Raw genomic sequence first — 17679 nt, 5'->3', positions numbered from 1 at the left:
GTTTACTGATTTTGGCTTTTGCCTTTCAGTACATAAAACTTATCACCTCCCCAGGGACCCAATAAGGTTTTAATTCTTTTAGGTTTACTTTGATTTGATTTTATATTTTTAGCTCATTATTTCACCAGGAATCTATGTTGTTAGACATATCCTTAATATTGTGGATTAAATTACATGTATCCATAATACCTTCTTTGAGCTGTTAACTGTTAAGTCTAAAACACTTAAAGTTATGTGACTTTCACCAAACATTTTGCGTACAATTCATTGCATTTTAAATTTGCATATAGTTCATTGCATTTTTTAATTTGAGTGCTTTATTTCTAACTGTACTTGCTTCTGTGTTCAGTCTCTCTGTTGATGTTTCTTCCCCTGATTTGTTCGGAAGTATCCATGAAGACTTCAGCTTGACCTCTGTAAGTCAGACAATAACTAGAAAGTAAACCATTTTAAAACCATGTAACAGCGATTTCACAAATCGAATTACTTTGTTCCTGCATCATTGTTGTAGCATGTGGTATAGGACACTGTGCTGTGCTTTGGAGCTATATTATATGAAATTTTCTGGAAAGTATAATGTGTCTGAATTTCATACTTAACATTTTTAGCTGGAGTTGTGATTTCAGTTATTTCATGATTTCAGTTCTTTCATATACTATCTGCATCTTTGTGGTTTCTGAATGTTAAATAGGTGCCCTTGTAGTTCCCTTGTGCTTCAGAGTTGCCGTGATGTGTTGGGGAGAAGGCAGAGGACAAGGGCAGCCATTCCCCCCCACAGCTCTTGCTCCTTTAATGGGAGAAGTTCTACTTTTCTCTGTTTTATTTCTATAAGTTGCCTAATAGCATTTTATTTGAACACAGCCTGAAATACACACACACACACACACACACACACACACACAGATGTATACATACATATACTGCATATATACGTATATATGTATACACACATACTTTTAAAAATAGTACGTGTATTTAAGGAGATTGAGGAGATTCACAAACTTGTATTATGACATGTATAAATTCATCTATTGAAATTCAAACTCCGGCTATCATAAACGAAATAGCCTTTCTGGCTGGGGGCAGTGATTCACGCCTGTAATCCCAGCACTTTGGGAGGCCAAGGCAGGTGGATCACTTGAGGTTAGGAGTTTGAGACCAGCCTGGCCAATATGGTGAAACCCCATCTCTACTAAAAATACAAAAATTAGCTGAGTGTGGTTTCAGGTGCCTGTAATCCCAGCTATTTGGGAGGGTAAGGCAGGAGAATCACTTCAGCCCAAGAGGTGGAGGTTGCAGTGAGCCAAGATGGCACCACTGTACTCAAGCCTGGGTGACAGAGTGAGACTCCATCTCAAAAAATAATAATTATAAATAAACCTCACTGGTTATTATAAATAATTTTTATAAATAATTATAAGTATTATAAATAAATAATTATAAATATTAATTGTCATGAGTTTGAAGGGTGTATGGGTATATGCATGTGTGAGTGTGGGTGTGGGGGTTTGTGTGTGTGTGCGTATGCACGTGCACATGCCTGGCTGGCTGTCTCAAGGAAAAACTGACCCAAATTTTCTACCATATGTCATTTCCCTGGTCATTATAAGTATGAATATCTAAATAAGGGGTTTGGTGTATTAGAAAAAATATAGTTTGGTCAAAGTAATCTCAAAATTTATTCTGGATTCCATTTTTTGGATGACTAGGTGGAGAATGATAACTTTCACTGAGATAGAGAAATCAGGGAAAATACAGGTTCAAGAGAAAGATTAAAAATTCAGCTTAGGGGGCGGGTACAGTGGCTCACACCTGTAATCCCAGCACTTTGGGAAACCAAGGCGGGTAGATCATGAGGTCAGGAATTCAAGACCAGCCTGGCCAATATGTGAAACCCCATCTTTACTAAAAATACAAAAAATTAGCCAGGCATGGTGGTGCTCGCCTGTAGTCAAGGCTGATTACAGGTTCCTACTCGGGAGACTCCTACTCAGGAGGCTCCTACTCAGGAGACTCCTACTCAGGAGGCTCCTACTCAGGAGGCTCCTACTCAGGAGGCTTCTACTCAGGAGGCTCCTACTCAGGAGGCTCCTACTCAGGAGGCTCCTACTCAGGAGGCTGAGGCAGGAGAACCACTTGAACCCAGGGGGCAGAGGTTGCAATAAGTGGAGGTCACACCATTGCACTCCAGCCTGGCAACAGAGCAAGACTCCCTCTCAAAAAAAAGAAAAAAAAATCAGATGGGACCAGCTTTGTTGAATGGGTGACATACAAGTAGATACCAAGTGGGTGATTGAATGTCCTTGTTTGGATTCCAGGAGAGAAATCTAGATACAGATCTGTGAATCAGCAGTACTTAAGCAATATAAGGCCTGGGAGTAAGAAAAACGCTCCTTCTTCTGTTCAGCCAGACTTGTAGGCAGGATCTCCCCAAGAGTGGTGGCAGTGGAGTTCCTGCCAGGGACTGTCCCAAACCATCCCGAGATGGGGTCAGTTGGCGTTCCAAAGAAACAAGCATGAAATTCAGGGTGAACAGTGCAAAGTGTTAGGGAACAACACACAGAGGGGACTGCACTGAGTCCTCTCCAGGAACAGCAGGGGAGGATGACCTGCTTAGGTATGTCGGCAATGAAGGGGCCTGGGCATGGAGTTTATAGGAGGGTTTAAAGCATTTGGTTCAGGGCGGGTCTGATTTCTGCTATTTAGCAACATGATTGATATCTCAGTGTTTCCAAGCTACAGCCTAAAGAGCTTCATCAGGTCAGGGCCCCCACTTGGGTGCAAGCCTTCAGGGAAAAATGGGCAACTGGCCCAGTCTGTGCTCCCCTGACAGGGCATGGAAAGAAATCGAGGGGAGCTGGGGAACCCTGCACTTGTTGGATGACAGAAGGGCCAAATATATAAAAATAAGACTGAGGGTGCCATTATTTATGGGTTCACCAGTTGCAGAGAGCCTCAGTGTGCCCTGAAAAGGGTTAATCAGAGGTATAGAAGGAAATCCAGATAGAACAGCATTCCTGAGAGGGATAGAAAATCTCATTTAAACAAAGGAAAGCTTTGCAGCCTCAGGGGCTGAAGGGCTTGAGGAGGATGGAAATGCAGAGGGCTGGGGGAGTCCTGGTGCGACAGGGCTGCAGGAGAGGGCCTCCCGAATGGAGACAGCAAGAGTCTTCCCCTCTCTGGCACCCTGAATCCTCAGGCTCTTCCTGCTGGTGTGGCGTGTCCCTGCTCCTGTGCCTCTTCCAGTGGGTAGAGAGTCAGCCCTGGATGCCCTGTGACCCATGAGGCTGCAGCTGTCTGCTGAGTCACACTGAGCCTATTCTCACCTGTCCCCCCCAGGCACCTCACCTGTGCCTCTGCATGTTGCAGGGCCTCTCTTCTGCTACTCTCCAGTGTTCTTCTGTGACCAAATTCAGTTCCTCTGTATTCTCCATTGGAAGCTATCTCATGAGATTTGGTGAGATCTTCTTAGGGTCTTGTTCTGTTATCCAGAAGGGAAGCAGCTATGATAAGAAAGACACCTAGATTCAGAGTCAGAAGACACTGGTTGGCATCCTGTGTAACCTTGGGCATATCACTGAGCAGGCGCAGGCCCTGTGTTCTCCTGAACAAAACTGATGGTGACGCCTGCATCACAGAGATGCTATGAGGAATCACTGATATAGCAGAAGACCGTCTTCTGTCACCTGCACATGCTGCATTTGATAGGTGGAGTTGTTTTCAAATGTACCTCTCCATCTTAGTTGTTAATAAGCTTTTGATTAGTCATCCACGGTTGAGAATCTGTGTTGTTCAGTTTTTCTTTCCACTTTTATTGTATCTTAATGATTAGATTTGAGCAACAAATGTACTTATAGGAGTAAGATTTTATATCACCCAAATAGCTTTTCTGTTTTTTAAGAGCCACGTAGATTACAATGGGAAAACCGAGAATTAACAGGGCAGAGAAGGTGTGGCAGGCTCAGGTCGCTAGATAAGGAGGCTTGACTCTGGAAGGAAAAAGTGATTAAGGACTGATCTTCAAAACTGAACAACCAGCTGAGGTTTTTGAGGCAAACAGCATGTTGGGAGTAGCTGATGAAATGTCATGTTTACTTACTCCTTGTCCTTATGGGGACTGTGTAATGGTAACTCCAGGCCTTGGGACCGGAGGGGAATGCTGCCTCCTCGTCCCCACCTCACCTGGGCGAGTTTCCAGTGGCTATTCACTGTTTTCCTTCTTGACATTTATTCACAAAACGTGGAGGAGTGTTATACATAATACAACCCTGTTTACTTTGTCTTATGCTCCATTTCCCATCCATAGAGTAATTCAAGGCCATTCACTTGTTTGAACGTCTTTTAATAATTCCTCAGCCTTTTACTTATATTTGTTGATGACCAAAAACAGGTAGTAAATAGGCTACACTCTGCCAGAAATAAAGACAGGAACATTTAGAATAAAGGGACCTAGAAGGTTTTTGGAAACTATTGAGCTAAATGAAATTATTGGGAAATGTAAAAGATGATTGGCAAGTAAATTCAAGAACTATAGTTACCATTTTTCCACGTTATCTCAAAAAATAGGAACCTCTTTCCACATTTACTATATCAAATTACTGTTAAGTTATTCTGATTATACACAGAGATAGCATGCAAAGTATGTGATGGAAAGTGGTTTCTGCTGTAGGTTTAGTTGAAGGATCTAAATCAAGGCCCTAGATTAGTCAAAGTTGTTCCAGAGAAAGGCCCACCCACCCTCGGGAGCACAGGTCAGGTGCCTCGGTGAACCGCACCAGCAACATAGGGCCATTCCTGGAATTTTATTTACCAAGTAGTTCTTCTGAACTGTAAAAGGATACTGTGTTTATCAGCATTTGTGTGTGGTAATTTTTGCAAGAAAATACTTTAGGTGGATAGAACCCTGGAGAATGTAGAAGTGACTGGCTTGTACTCTTCCTTGTGTCTGCACTGACTGATTCCTAAGGTGGAGTCCTCTCTCAGTGACCCTCACTCCCCATTAGAGGGAGGTGATTCCTTGTTTTCTTCTGCAAACACAATTCCTAATGGCCTAAGATATTTGAAGGAGCCCATCATACATATGGCTATGTAATTCTCTTTCAGGTTATACAAAATTTACAAACTTTTTTACAATAATTTCTACATTTTAAATGTAATTAGTTGTTAAAAATATTTATTCCTGTAGCCTTTTCTTGTACACAAAGTATTAAGTAAACAATAAAGTAGAATCCTTTTCATAAGAAACACTGATCCCAGTTCCCACCTGATCCTAATTAATGGGATTTTACCAATCTGTTTTTTCATACAAGCTGCTAAGTTTTAAAGGAAATATTTGATTCTTTGGTGTATTATGTAATTGTAAGCAAATAGTAGAATTGTAGGATTTTATTGTGTTTATGTTATAATATTGGGAAAGAAGCAGTAAAGAAAAGCAAAGCATTGAGTATTGATGTTAAAGAGCAGAGACTGTGATTAAACCTGACAAGTGTTAATCAGTTATTCTGTCACTATAAATGTGATTTTCTAAAAATTTGTTTTGCTTTTAGGAACAGCGCCTTTTGATAGTCCTAAGTAATTGCTGCTATCTAGAACGTCACACCTTCCTAAATATCGCAGAACATTTTGAAAAGCACAACTTCCAGGGAATAGAAAAAATAACACAGGTAAGTTAGTTCATGTAAAATGCACAAGTCGGTTTTGTCAGCTCAGTTTCCAAGCCGTTTCCTAGCCTGTGTTCTTCTGCTGTCAGAGCCCATTCCTTCTGCATGCCACCTTCACACCCACATTCCTTCCCCACCTTCACCCTGCTCCATCTTTGGATGATTCCCTTCCTTCCCTTGGTTCACTTCGAATTGTTAATACTCTTCTCTTTTCTCTGGAGCAAAGCTTCCTCAAGGTTAGAGCTGGTTTACTCCACATCTGAGCTGTTCAAAAGTGAGGGAAGAAAATAAGGAGAGAAAGGCAGCAAACCCAGCTATTTCAGAATTATCTCATATTTGACTCCTTTTAGGTGAATGCTTTAGTTACAGCCAGAAGCAAACTCCCTGAGCCTGCAGAAAAACCTCTTCCTGCTATTCATACCTCTCCTTCCTCTCTCCCTTTCTGTATGACCTCAAGGATGCTTTTGCTTTGCTGCTGTGCGCATGCGCACATGCACACACAACCCGGCTTAGACAGCTGTAGGATGCTCTGCATCCTACGTGAAAAATACATCCTCCCCACTCTCCAATCACTGCATGCGGAAAGGTTAGACAAAGGGAGTCTTGTAGAAATTAATGGAGTGAGTTTTCTTTTTAATGTTATACTTTGTTGTTTATATTTTTTTCAACTAAGCAGAAAAGGAAAAAATGAAGTAACCTTGTTATTAAGGTTGGTTGGTTCCTGGGCAAAGGTTTATCAGATTTCTCAGTAAAACTGTGTTAGTACCACTTTTTAATGTCAGTACATTTTTCTCAGTGCAAAGAGTAAGAACGATAATGATCTGGTTAATCTTACAATCAACATGCATTCTGGATTACATACTTTTTATAAATGGTGGCTCCAGTTCATGAACTACATTGGGATTTTTTTTTCAAAGAATGAAAATGTCAAAGTGGGCGGCCCTGTCTTGTTTTCCTGCCTTTTCGTAAAGATTAATCATTCTGATGAGAAATGTTGTCACTTAAGCCTTTGGGGTCAAACGTCTAGTTTATTTCCAGAAACTTTTGTGTTAACAATTGCAAGGTGCTATCTTGCAGTAAAAAGTGGCTATTTGTAGAAGATAGCCACTTTGTTTTTATATAATGACATGAATATATTTATTGGAGAAATTTTACCATTTTAAAATATAGGAAATTATTAGAAATTGCATGTAAAGAAGCAACAAATTTGGTTTTCTCTAGGTTTTTTGCAGTACTAAGTAGGAACTATCTGTTGCTTCACTTTATATCATTAAGAAGTGGAATTAAATTAATATTTAAAAAGATTTTTTTCATATGCTTCCTAGTCTTTGTCCAGATCATTTTGAGACCGAGATAATACAAAGAATCTAGAGATGTAGCAGTATAAATGGTAGGCTCTTTTCCACTCAGAATTTGGATTATTTTTAATCGACCATCTTGATTATTTTGAAATTCAGTTGTATTTAAAATAAATACAGTAAACTAGATTTAGATGATAAAGTTTGCATTGATTTTATTAATTTGTGAATCTGTTTGTGAATTTATTAATTTCATGATTCCAACCAAGTAAAATATATTCCTGGTAGCAAAGGGAAAGGCCTGCTGACTGCCACTGTTTATCATAGTTTCCCTCCAAATGACAAATAAGTCTAGAGGCATCAATCCCAGAAAAATCACAGGGCACAGATCACCGTGGATGACTTATCCATTCTCTCTCTGTTTCTGCACTTGAAGATGAGGGTCTACTAGGGGGATCTCATGTCACTGGGCATCCTCACATCACTAGGCGTGGACCTCCTCTCAGACTCTTCTGGTTTAAGCCAGGGGTTGGCCAAGTGTTTCTTCCAAGTATATTTCCTTCTGCTTTCTTTTTGGTACTTCTGTCAGGAGAAGCATCATTCCCTTCACCTGTTTATCACCTTGGAATGTAGAGATAAATTAGTGTTCATATAGGAACAGGAGAGAAATAAATGTTTTTAGAGGGTTATTAAAATTTAATGATCAATGACATTTGAAGCTAGACTGATTTTATACATACAATTGTATTTGGTGCAGATAATCCTGGGAAGAAATCAGGGATAGTATTATCAGCTCCATAATCTTCACAGGGGAAGATACTCAGAGAGGTCAAGACTTGACCTGTAAGTAGCACAGCAAGACAGGACTCAAAATTATTTTCTGATTCTAAATCCAGAATCCTTTCTGGTGTAGCAGCACACATCTTCAAGAATAAAACGGGTCTCATGATGATACAGTTCACCCTGAAATAACTCAGAGGTTGGGGTGCCAACCCCCTGTGCAGTTGAAAATCTAAGTATAACTGTTGATTACCTCAAGACTTAACTACTAGTAGCCTACTGTTAGCTGGAAGCTTTGTGAATAACGTAAACAGTACATCAACATGTATTTTGTGTATCTGTTGCATACTGTATTCTTGTAATATTGTAAGCTGGAGAAAAAAGAATGTTATTAAGACAGTGATTAGGAAGAGAAAATGTATTAACTATTCATAAAGTAGAAGTAAATAATCATTATAAAGGTCTTCATCTGCTTCATGTGGAGTAGGCTGAGGAAGAGCAAGAGAAGGGATTGGTCTTGCAGTGTCGGGTTGGCCGAGGCAGAATAAAATGTGTGTGTGTATAAGTGGACCCATGTAGTTCAAACCTGTGTTGTTCAAGGGTCAACTTTATACCAAAGAAATGAAAATAGGACATGAAACTGGTTGACTAGTGTACGTTGTTTTGGCCTTTATGAAACCACATTGAATGGTACGTCTTAAGATTAGGGCATCCAAATCATCTTGCTCTAAAAGATTCCGTCTTAAAAATAAGCCCCATTATAAAGCTTTAGTGGACTTGGTACTGTTGGAATCCAGACAGTGTGTGCCAACAGGGAGCGTCCTGCCATGTGTGTGCATTTTCATTTGTATTGCCCGTACCATTTAGCTTTTTCTCAAGTCCTAGAGATGCCTTGTTCTAGTCATACATTTTTTTTCAGCTTATAAAAGTGAGACCCAACCATTATTTTTAAAAAGAAAAAATATTGGAAAGTTGAAAACAAGAATAAAAATTAAAATCATCTATAATGCACCAACCAAAGGAAGACACTACTATTTTAATATTTATAGTAACCATGAATTTATATATCCTATATATGCATATCTGTTGGTTATAAAAACATGAAATGGTGAAAAGAAATTTGAGAAAAAAATACATTTTTCTGAATTAATCTGATGTATTTTTTCAACTGAATATTCTATTGTGAGTTCTTTTCCCTTTTTATTTAATGTTTTTGTAAAATGTGTTTTATGGCTTTATAACCTTTGTTAATGTTAAAAATACATAGTATTTTTAAAGTCTCCCATATTAGTATCCTTAGGTTTATTTTTAATTTTTTTGTTGTTGTTACTGAGAAGTGAAGATAATCTTTGATCACATCTCTAATTACTTAACTCGCAATAGGTTCCAGGGGAGTAGATTCACAGCTCCAAAGACACTTGGTAAATATTGCCAGATTGCTTTTTGGAAGCTGATCTCATCACATTTCTGTCATCTTTTTAATTCCAATGTTTAATTCAATAGGTTAAAATAGGGCTTCATTGTATTTTATTTTGCATGCTTTTTTCTATTTAGGAGGTTAGCACTTTTTCTTCTGTTTATTCACTGTTTATATTCTAGAAGAGCTAATTTTGAAGGCTCTTAGAAAGTTAAGAAATATGTTGCAAATAAGTTGGCAATTTAAGTGTACAAACCAAATTTGCCACAAACTCAATTCTTTGAACCTTTGAGAAGGGAAAACCAGAGATGTATGGTTAATAAACTTCAGCAAATAATTTTATTGAGGTAGGTGTAATTACATAATTCCAGAGAGTGTTTTTACATATATAAAATATTTTTAAAATCTGTCCCAGTCTTTAAAAAATAAGCATCTAACTCAGAATTTGTATACGTGCAGATTTTCACCTGACGAGGCCTGTAGACATTAAACAATTCTGGCATTAAATTTTTAATTGAAGTTTTATTTGAAGCTTCTAAGTCTGTTTCAGAAACTCCAATGTGAGGGGTGTGGAGAGAGAGCACCTTTTTCTTGTGTGTCCGGGGAAATTCCTTTATATGGAGCAGCTGATTTTAAGGAGTTTTGCATTGCTTTAACTGCATACACTATATTTTACTTATTTGATTATTTTAGCTTAATTGAATATAATTAAATTTCAATTGGAAACCATTTGAATCCATAGATGTGAATGAGTACAGCTTCGTGTCTTCACTACTTATATCATCTCTGTATATGTTTCATTTTCCTTGTTGCTTGATACATATAAACAAAATCAGCTAAATTTTGTTTAGAGACTATTTTATATAATAAATAAGTTGTAAATTAATCTGTTTTGGAGTTTAAGATCTTACAGACAGAAATTATAAATTGATCAGATGTGTTTCCGCCTTTGAAACACTGGGCCTAATTTTTGACCCTATTTGGCTGCCTTGAGTTTCTTGTAGAAACAGGCAGGGAAAGAATAAACATACATACTTAGAGAGGTGCACCATCAGAAGCACTCATGGACCTTGTAATTTATAAAGTGTTACGGCCCAAATAGAGAAAGTACCTGAGAAAAGGTTTCACAAGCAAGAAAGAACATAAGATTGCGCATTGCAGATGCTGTTTCAAAGAGCAGAAGAAAGGCACTTCATGTCTTTGGAAAGCTGGGAAGTGCAGGAACTAAGGAGTAAATCAGCTGGTTCTCCAGTTGGGTAGGGTATGGCATTCCTAAGCCAAAAACCTTGAACCTAAGCCAATACAATTTAACCCACATAAATAATTGTGTTACCATACCCTGAATATTTCTGTTCTCTGAGCATTTGATTTGTCTTCCTCCTCTTTGTGATCAGCAGTTTCTGTAGACAACCTCATCTGCCTTCACAGCCTCATCCATCACTGATGGATGCCCATGATTCCCTAATTCTTTATTTTTGACCTGCATGTCATTCTGAGACCTTAGATGTGTTTCCTACCAGACATTCTCTCTAGAAGTTTCCATCGAGATTTCAAAGCAACCTGGCCAAACTAGTCATCTTCCTCCTTCAGAACAGCTTCTTGTTTGCATGTCCCCGTCTTAGTCAATAGCCAGTGAATCACTAAGCCAGAACTTGGGAGTTCCTCCTTTTTTCTATTTTATTTATTCATTTTTAATTGAGAAATAGTAATTGTGCCTTTATGGTGCAGTGTGCTGTTTGATCTATGTATACATTGTACAGTCAGTCAAACTAATTAACATAGCCATCATCTCACCAACCTAACTTTTTTTTTTGAGGACATTAAAAATCTATTCTTTTAGCAATGAATTGGACAGTATATTATGATTAACTGTGGCTACCATGCCATGCCCTTTGATCAACACCTCCCTTTTCCCCAGGTCCCATTCTCCCATCAGGCCCCAGTAACTACCATTCTGCTATCTGTTTCTATGATAATGACTTTTGTAGATTCTACATATAAGTGAGATCACAGTATTTGTCTTTCTGTGCGTGGTTTATTTCACTTAGCATAAGGTCCTCTAGTACCATTCATGTTGCAGGTGACAGAATTTCTTCCTTCTTGAAGGCTGTATAGTATTCCATTGTGGATACGTACCACATTTTAAAAATTCATTCATCCATTACTGGGAATTATTCTTGAAGTCATTCCTTATTATGCTTTCTGCCAAGTCCTTCTTCTCAACTCAACCCCTGAACCATCTTCCAAATCTTTCTCTACCTCTCTAATTTAATGTTCCTGTCCAAGCTCAGCCCTTTTTCACCATCTGACGGCGTGGTATTGTAGAAACTTTCCTAGCAGCTGCTTTGCTTAATTTCTAGATGTCTCCACTCTACAGCTTGTCACCCAGAGTGTCCAGGATGGGCTTTCAAAAACCCAGAGCTACTCATGTTCTTCCCCCTTCTGTGTTTTAGGGCTCCATATTGCCTGAAGAGCTAAACTCTATAGGCTGGTGTTTGTGTAGGATTTTCATTGGTTCTCTTGCCTCCTTCTCTCATGGCTTTTGTCCCCCTACTCCAACACCATTTATTTAGCCTGAGCACCTGCTCATGTTTCCTTGAACATTTCATATAATTTGCCTGTTCATTCACTCATGCCATAAATACTCATTCGGTGACAGCTTTGTTGTAGGAACAGTGCTCTGTTGTAGGAACATTTGTCTATAGCTTGTCTTGTACTGTCTGTCTGTCTGGATTGCCTTTTCCTCAGTCAAACTTGACAAAATCTTGATCCTCCTCCAAAGCCCATTTCAGATGCAGATGTCTCATCCTGTGTCAAGCCTACAGGGCCTCTCCTCATCCATTCCCAAAATGCAAAGTGGACCATATTATCTTATTTCTCCCTTGGATGCTTTGTTCTTGACACTAGAAAATCATTTAACATGTTGCATTATGATTAGTTAAATGAAGATACACTTCTTTTCTAGATTGTAAATTCTTTTCAGATGCTTTTAGTTAAATATTTTATCCATATAATAAAATAGATACCATGTAACGTAGGATGTAGGAGAGTGATGAAATGAACCCTTATGCTCTCACGCCACTAAGCTGAAGGAACAAAATATCCCTGAGGCCTTATACTCACTTGTGCCCCTGCACAGCCATGCCACCCACCTTCCCCTATAGAAAGCCGCTTCTGAATTGTGTGGTTTTTAAACAATATTTTGTTTGAATTTACCTGTTTTTGACTGTTACATTAGCATATTCAGGATTATATGGTGTGTATTTTTCTGTGACTTTCTTTTCCCACTCAGTATTATTTTGAGATGTATCCATGCTACAGCATGGTAACATAGTAGTCTTGCTAGTTTGTAACATGAATTAAAGAATGTGTTCCTTTTTCTTCTTTGAAAGAGTTTGCATAAGATTGGAATTATTTATTATTTGAATATTTAGAATAACTCTCTGGTAATGATATTTTCTGTAGACCCAGTATTTTCCTTGTATAGTGATTGTTAATTACTAGTTCAATTTCTTTAATGGTTATAGAACCATTCAGGTTTTTTATTTCTTCATCGTAGTTGTGGTCATCTATATTTTTCTAGGATTTTCTAGGACTTTGCCTATTTTGCTTAAATTTTCAAATCTTTTGGCATAAATTGTTTTATAATAGTTTCATTTTATTCAGCCTTAGCTGCATTTGATGTTATATGGCCCTTTTTTGAACTTACTATTGCTTGTTTGTATTTTTATTCTTTTTTTCTTGCAAGAGTCTTTTTCAGAGAATCAACTTTTGACTTCAGTAGTGATTTCCTTATATATCCTTGTTTTCTCAGGCAGTAACTTGGACTCTAATCTTGTTTTATTTACATGGTTCATTGATTCTAAACCTTTCTGTCTTTTAATACAAACACTCAAGGCTATGAATTTCGCTCTTAAGAGTCTCTCTGATAGCATTGCACATATTTTAACAAATGATATTTTAGTTACTGTTCCTTTTTTTATTTTTTAATTTTAATTGTTTTAATCTTGGCTAGAAGTATGATTTTAAATTTCCAAGCTAAGGGAGCAGAGGAGCAGTCAGAATTAGTTTTCTCTTGGTTAGACATTTCTTTTTTTTTTTTTTTTTTTTGAGACGGAGTTTCGCTCTTGTTACCCAGGCTGGAGTGCAATGGTGCGATCTCGGCTCACCGCAACCTCCACCTCCTGGGTTCAGGCAATTCTCCTGCCTCAGCCTCCTGACTAGCTGGGATTACAGGCATGCACCACCATGCCCAGCTAATTTTTTTTGTATTTTTAGTTGAGACGGGGTTTCACCGTGTTGACCAGGATGGTCTCGATCTCTCGACCTCGTGATCCACCCGCCTCGGCCTCCCAAAGTGCTGGGATTACAGGCTTGAGCCACCGTGCCCAGCTTGGTTAGACATTTCTAACATAATTGTTCAGAGGTCAGAGAATATCATGTTTTTAAGTTTGCTGAGACTTGCTTTCTAAGCTGATATGTAGACATTTTCTGAAATACCCTACCTCACTTGAAAATATTGTCCTTAAGTTTTAGATACCACATTCCACAGATGTCTATTAGATCACATTTGTGAATTATGTAGGTTAGTCTTCTATGTGCACTCCTTTTGTTTGTTTGCTTTAGACTTTGATCTCTTGATTATTGAGAAAAATGTAGTAAAGTCTTTCCTTGGCTCCTTTTTTACATATTTTATTTGCCTCTACTAGTCTGTATTTTTATTATGTGTCTTGGTATTATTATTTTCTTGGCCTTTTTATACCCCTGGCTCTGATTGGTGTCTTTAATAAATTCTGGAAATTTCTAAGCCATTATCTCTTTAAATATTTTTTTCTTCCTTATTCACACTTTTCTCTCCTTCAAGATCTCCTATTGGATGTATGTTACACCTTTTCACTCTATTCTTCACATCTCTTAATTTTTTCTTTTCCTCATTTTTAATTCTCTGTACTGATTATGGGTCATTTCTTCAGCTCTCTTTTTGTTCCTGGTTTCTTCAGTTGTGTCTAATCTTGCTAAAATTTACTATGTATTGAAATTTTATTTCAGTTGTGTTTTTTGCTCCAGAAGCTTTTTGTTGTTTTTTTTTTTTTTTTCGTTGTTATTGTTGTTAATAAGTAAGAGGAAATTATTAACTTACTCTGGAATGGTATAAATTCTTAAATCAGGAAAGGAGATAGTAGGAGCAGTTAAGTTCTTTCCGGTGTCTCTCAGATCGTTCTATGTAGATAGAAAATCAAATACAAGCTAAGATCAAGTGTAAGATTATCTTATTAAGAATAGTGGCGCAAATAAGTGAAGCCTAATAAATATGATGTGAGGTGACTAACTTGGTTATTAAAAATTCATGACTGGGCACAGTGGCTCATGCCTATAATCCAGCAGTTTGGGAGGCCGAGGTGGGTGGATCACCTAAGGTCAGGAGTTAAAGAGTAGCCTGGCCACCGTCATGAAACCCCATCTCTACTAAAAATACAAAAATTAGCCAGGCATGGTGGTGTGCACCTGTAATCCTAGCTCCTTGGGAGGCTGAGGCAAAAGAATCGCTTGGGCTGGGGAGGTGGAGGTTGCAGTGAGCTGAGAACTCACCATAGCACTCCAGCCTGAGTGACAGAGTGAGACTCCATCTTAAAAAATAAATAAATAAATAAATAAAATCACAGAAAAAGACACCACTCATGTTTTGGATGCACTAAAGATTAGTAAAACACCAGGTTAGAACCACAGCAGGAGGTGAAAGAAGTGAGGCTTGGAAGCCCTGACTAACAAGTGCTAGATAGACAAGGGCTGTCCTGTTTCAGGGTGACAGTATATCCTGTTTCATCTATAGTGTTCTTTTTTCTGTTAATACCTCTCCTAGGAATTAAGAGTTTGTTCGTTTTTTTAAAATTAGTTATTTGCTTGGCATTTATTTTGTCCACATTTGACAAGTTGTGGTTCAATAATATAAAGAATTGTCAGTTTGCCACCTGTCCTGCCATCCATTTGAAAAGAGCTAAAAAAAAATAATTTGTCTGAACCTGGTTATCCAGATTCACTTGGATAAATGTTCTGGTGATAGTTTGATGACCTTATTTCTATATAGATGGCCAAATTAAAGGCAGTCTTCCTGTCACGTTTGGAATGAAAATAATAGTTTGTTTATTTCCTTTCTTGGAAGCATACCCTTGATAAAAACATTATTACCAAAAAAATTTTTTAATCACAAATTTGAAATCTAAAATTGGAAACATTAAAATACATCAAAATAATGATTTTACCTTTTTAACCATTTTGGCTGAGCGGAAGACAACAGTATAGAGCAGGAGTCCCCAAACTTTTTACACAGGGGGCCAATTCACTGTCCCTCAGACTGTTGGAGGGCCACCACATACTGTGCTCCTCCTCTCACTGACCACCAATGAAAGAGGTGCGCCTTCCCGAAGTGCGGTGGGGGGCCGGATAAATGGCCTCAGGGGGCCACATGCGGCCTGCGGGCCATAGTTTGGGGATGCCTGGTATAGAAATTAGAGAAATATGACAGTCACTTAGGCATCTCTTCTCCAAGACTGTCCATTGGGCACATTGGCTGGAATAAATGCCTGGTACATGAAATGAAAATGTTGTTCAGTTTACGTAATTGCTGCTAAGAAAGGTAGAATGATGGCTTATCTTAGACAGTATTGGCCGCTACACCAAAATTCTGCCTCCACATATGCCTTACTTCTCTAAGTTATTACCAGCAGTTTTTTTAAATGCTTTAAAAGCCTCTCCTCAGTGCTAATATGTACAAATTCAATGAGTAAGTATATTTCTGAATACAGATATTCCTCAACTTAGGATGGGGCTACCTCCAGATAAACTCTTCCAAAATTGAAATTATTGTAAGTGCATTTTCTACTTAACAGTATTTTCTACTTAGAGTGGGTTTAACCTGATGTGGCACATTATAAACCTGGGAGCATACTGAATGCCTATTGCTTTTGCACCATGGTAAATTGGGAAAATCGTGAGTTGAACTATCATAAGTCAGGACTGTCTGTACACAATTAAATTGTTACCTTTCGTAGATTCTGGATATCAGCCCTTTGTCAGATGGGTAGATTGCAAGAATTTTTCATATTTACAAGAAAAAAACAAGCCCATTCAAAAGTGGATGAAGGATATGAACAGACACTTTACAAAAGAAGACATACATGAGACCAACAAACATATGAAAAATTGTTCATCATCACTGGTCTTTAGAGAAATGCAAATCAAAACTGCATTGAGATACCATCTCACGCCAGTTAGAATGGCGATCATTAAAAAATCTGGAGACAACAGATGCCGGAGAGGATGTGGAGAAACAGGAACACTTTTACACTGTTGGTGGGAGTGTAAATTAGTTCAACCATTGTGGAAGACAGTGTGGCGATTCCTCAAGGACCTCGAAATAGAAATTCCATTTGACCCAGCAATCCCATTACTGGGTATATATCCAAAGGATTATAAATCGTTCTACTATAAGGATACATACACACAAATGTTCATTGCAGCACAATTTACAATAGCAAAGACCTGGAACCAACCCAAATGCCCATCGATGATGGACTGGACAGGGAAAATGTGGCACATATACACCATGGAATATTATGCAGCCATCAAAAATGATGAGTTTGTGTCCTTTGTAGGGACATGGATGAACCTGGAAACCATCATTCTCAGCAAACTTATACAAGAATAGAAAATCAAACACCACATGTTCTCACTGATAGGCGGGTGTTGAACAGTGAGAACACATGGACACAGGGAGGGGAGCATCACACACTGGGGTCTGTCGTGGGGAAATAGGGGAGGGACAGCAGGGGGTGGGGAGTTGGGAAGAGATAGCATGGGGAGAAATGCCAGATATAAGTGATGGGGAGGAAGGCAGCAAATCACACTGCCATGTGTGTACCTATGCAACAATCTTGCATGTCCTTCACATGTACCCCCAAACCTAAAATGCAATAAAAATAAATAAAATTGTTACCTTTTTAAAGAAGGCACCTGTTTCTGTTAGAGACACCTGCCCTAAAAGGCCACTGTACCCTCAGGCATCTCCACTCTGCAGATTTTCTCCCCACCATCCGTGGCCCTTAAGCATTCCCTCTCTGTTTAACCACTGCATTCCTTAAATACATTGTATTGTAAATGCTTGATTTTCTTCCTTCCTCTCCTATTAGACTGATTTCCTTAGTGTCAGGATTTTTTTTTTGTTTTTATTTTTTGAGACAAGTCTCACTCTGCCCCAGGCTGGAGTGCAGTGGCAGGATCTTGGCTCACTGCAACCTCCACCTCCCAGGTTCAAGCGATTTCTCTTGACCTTGTGATCCTCCCACCTCAGCCTCCCAAAGTGCTGGGATTCCAGGCATGAGCCTCCTCGCCCAGCCAGTGTCGGGATGTTTTTAAACTTAATATTTTTCCCTCACTCTGGGATAGTGATTAATGGTAGATGGATCTCACCCTTGCTTTTTGAGCAGGAATCAAGTAGACTCAGTTAACATCTATGTTCAGCAGCCAG

The 17679-nt window shown here is 38.6% G+C and overlaps 1 protein-coding gene across 3 annotated transcripts in view; it reads left to right on the top strand.

The window, feature by feature from the left end:
- Positions 1 to 17679, top strand: part of EXOC2 (exocyst complex component 2) — a 216493-nt gene that overhangs the window by 140358 nt on the left and 58456 nt on the right. For all 3 annotated transcript variants that reach the window (XM_039462698.2, XM_074398378.1, XM_074398379.1), the window contains exons 21-22: positions 350 to 416; positions 5547 to 5663. In XM_039462698.2, the coding sequence (XP_039318632.2) occupies positions 350 to 416; positions 5547 to 5663 (184 nt within the window). The remainder of the gene's footprint in view (positions 1 to 349; positions 417 to 5546; positions 5664 to 17679) is intronic.

The sequence above is a fragment of the Saimiri boliviensis genome, chromosome 4 (genome assembly GCF_048565385.1).
Source record: "Saimiri boliviensis isolate mSaiBol1 chromosome 4, mSaiBol1.pri, whole genome shotgun sequence".
Lineage (NCBI taxonomy): Eukaryota > Metazoa > Chordata > Mammalia > Primates > Cebidae > Saimiri > Saimiri boliviensis.
This window is presented reverse-complemented; position numbering and strand designations above follow the sequence as displayed.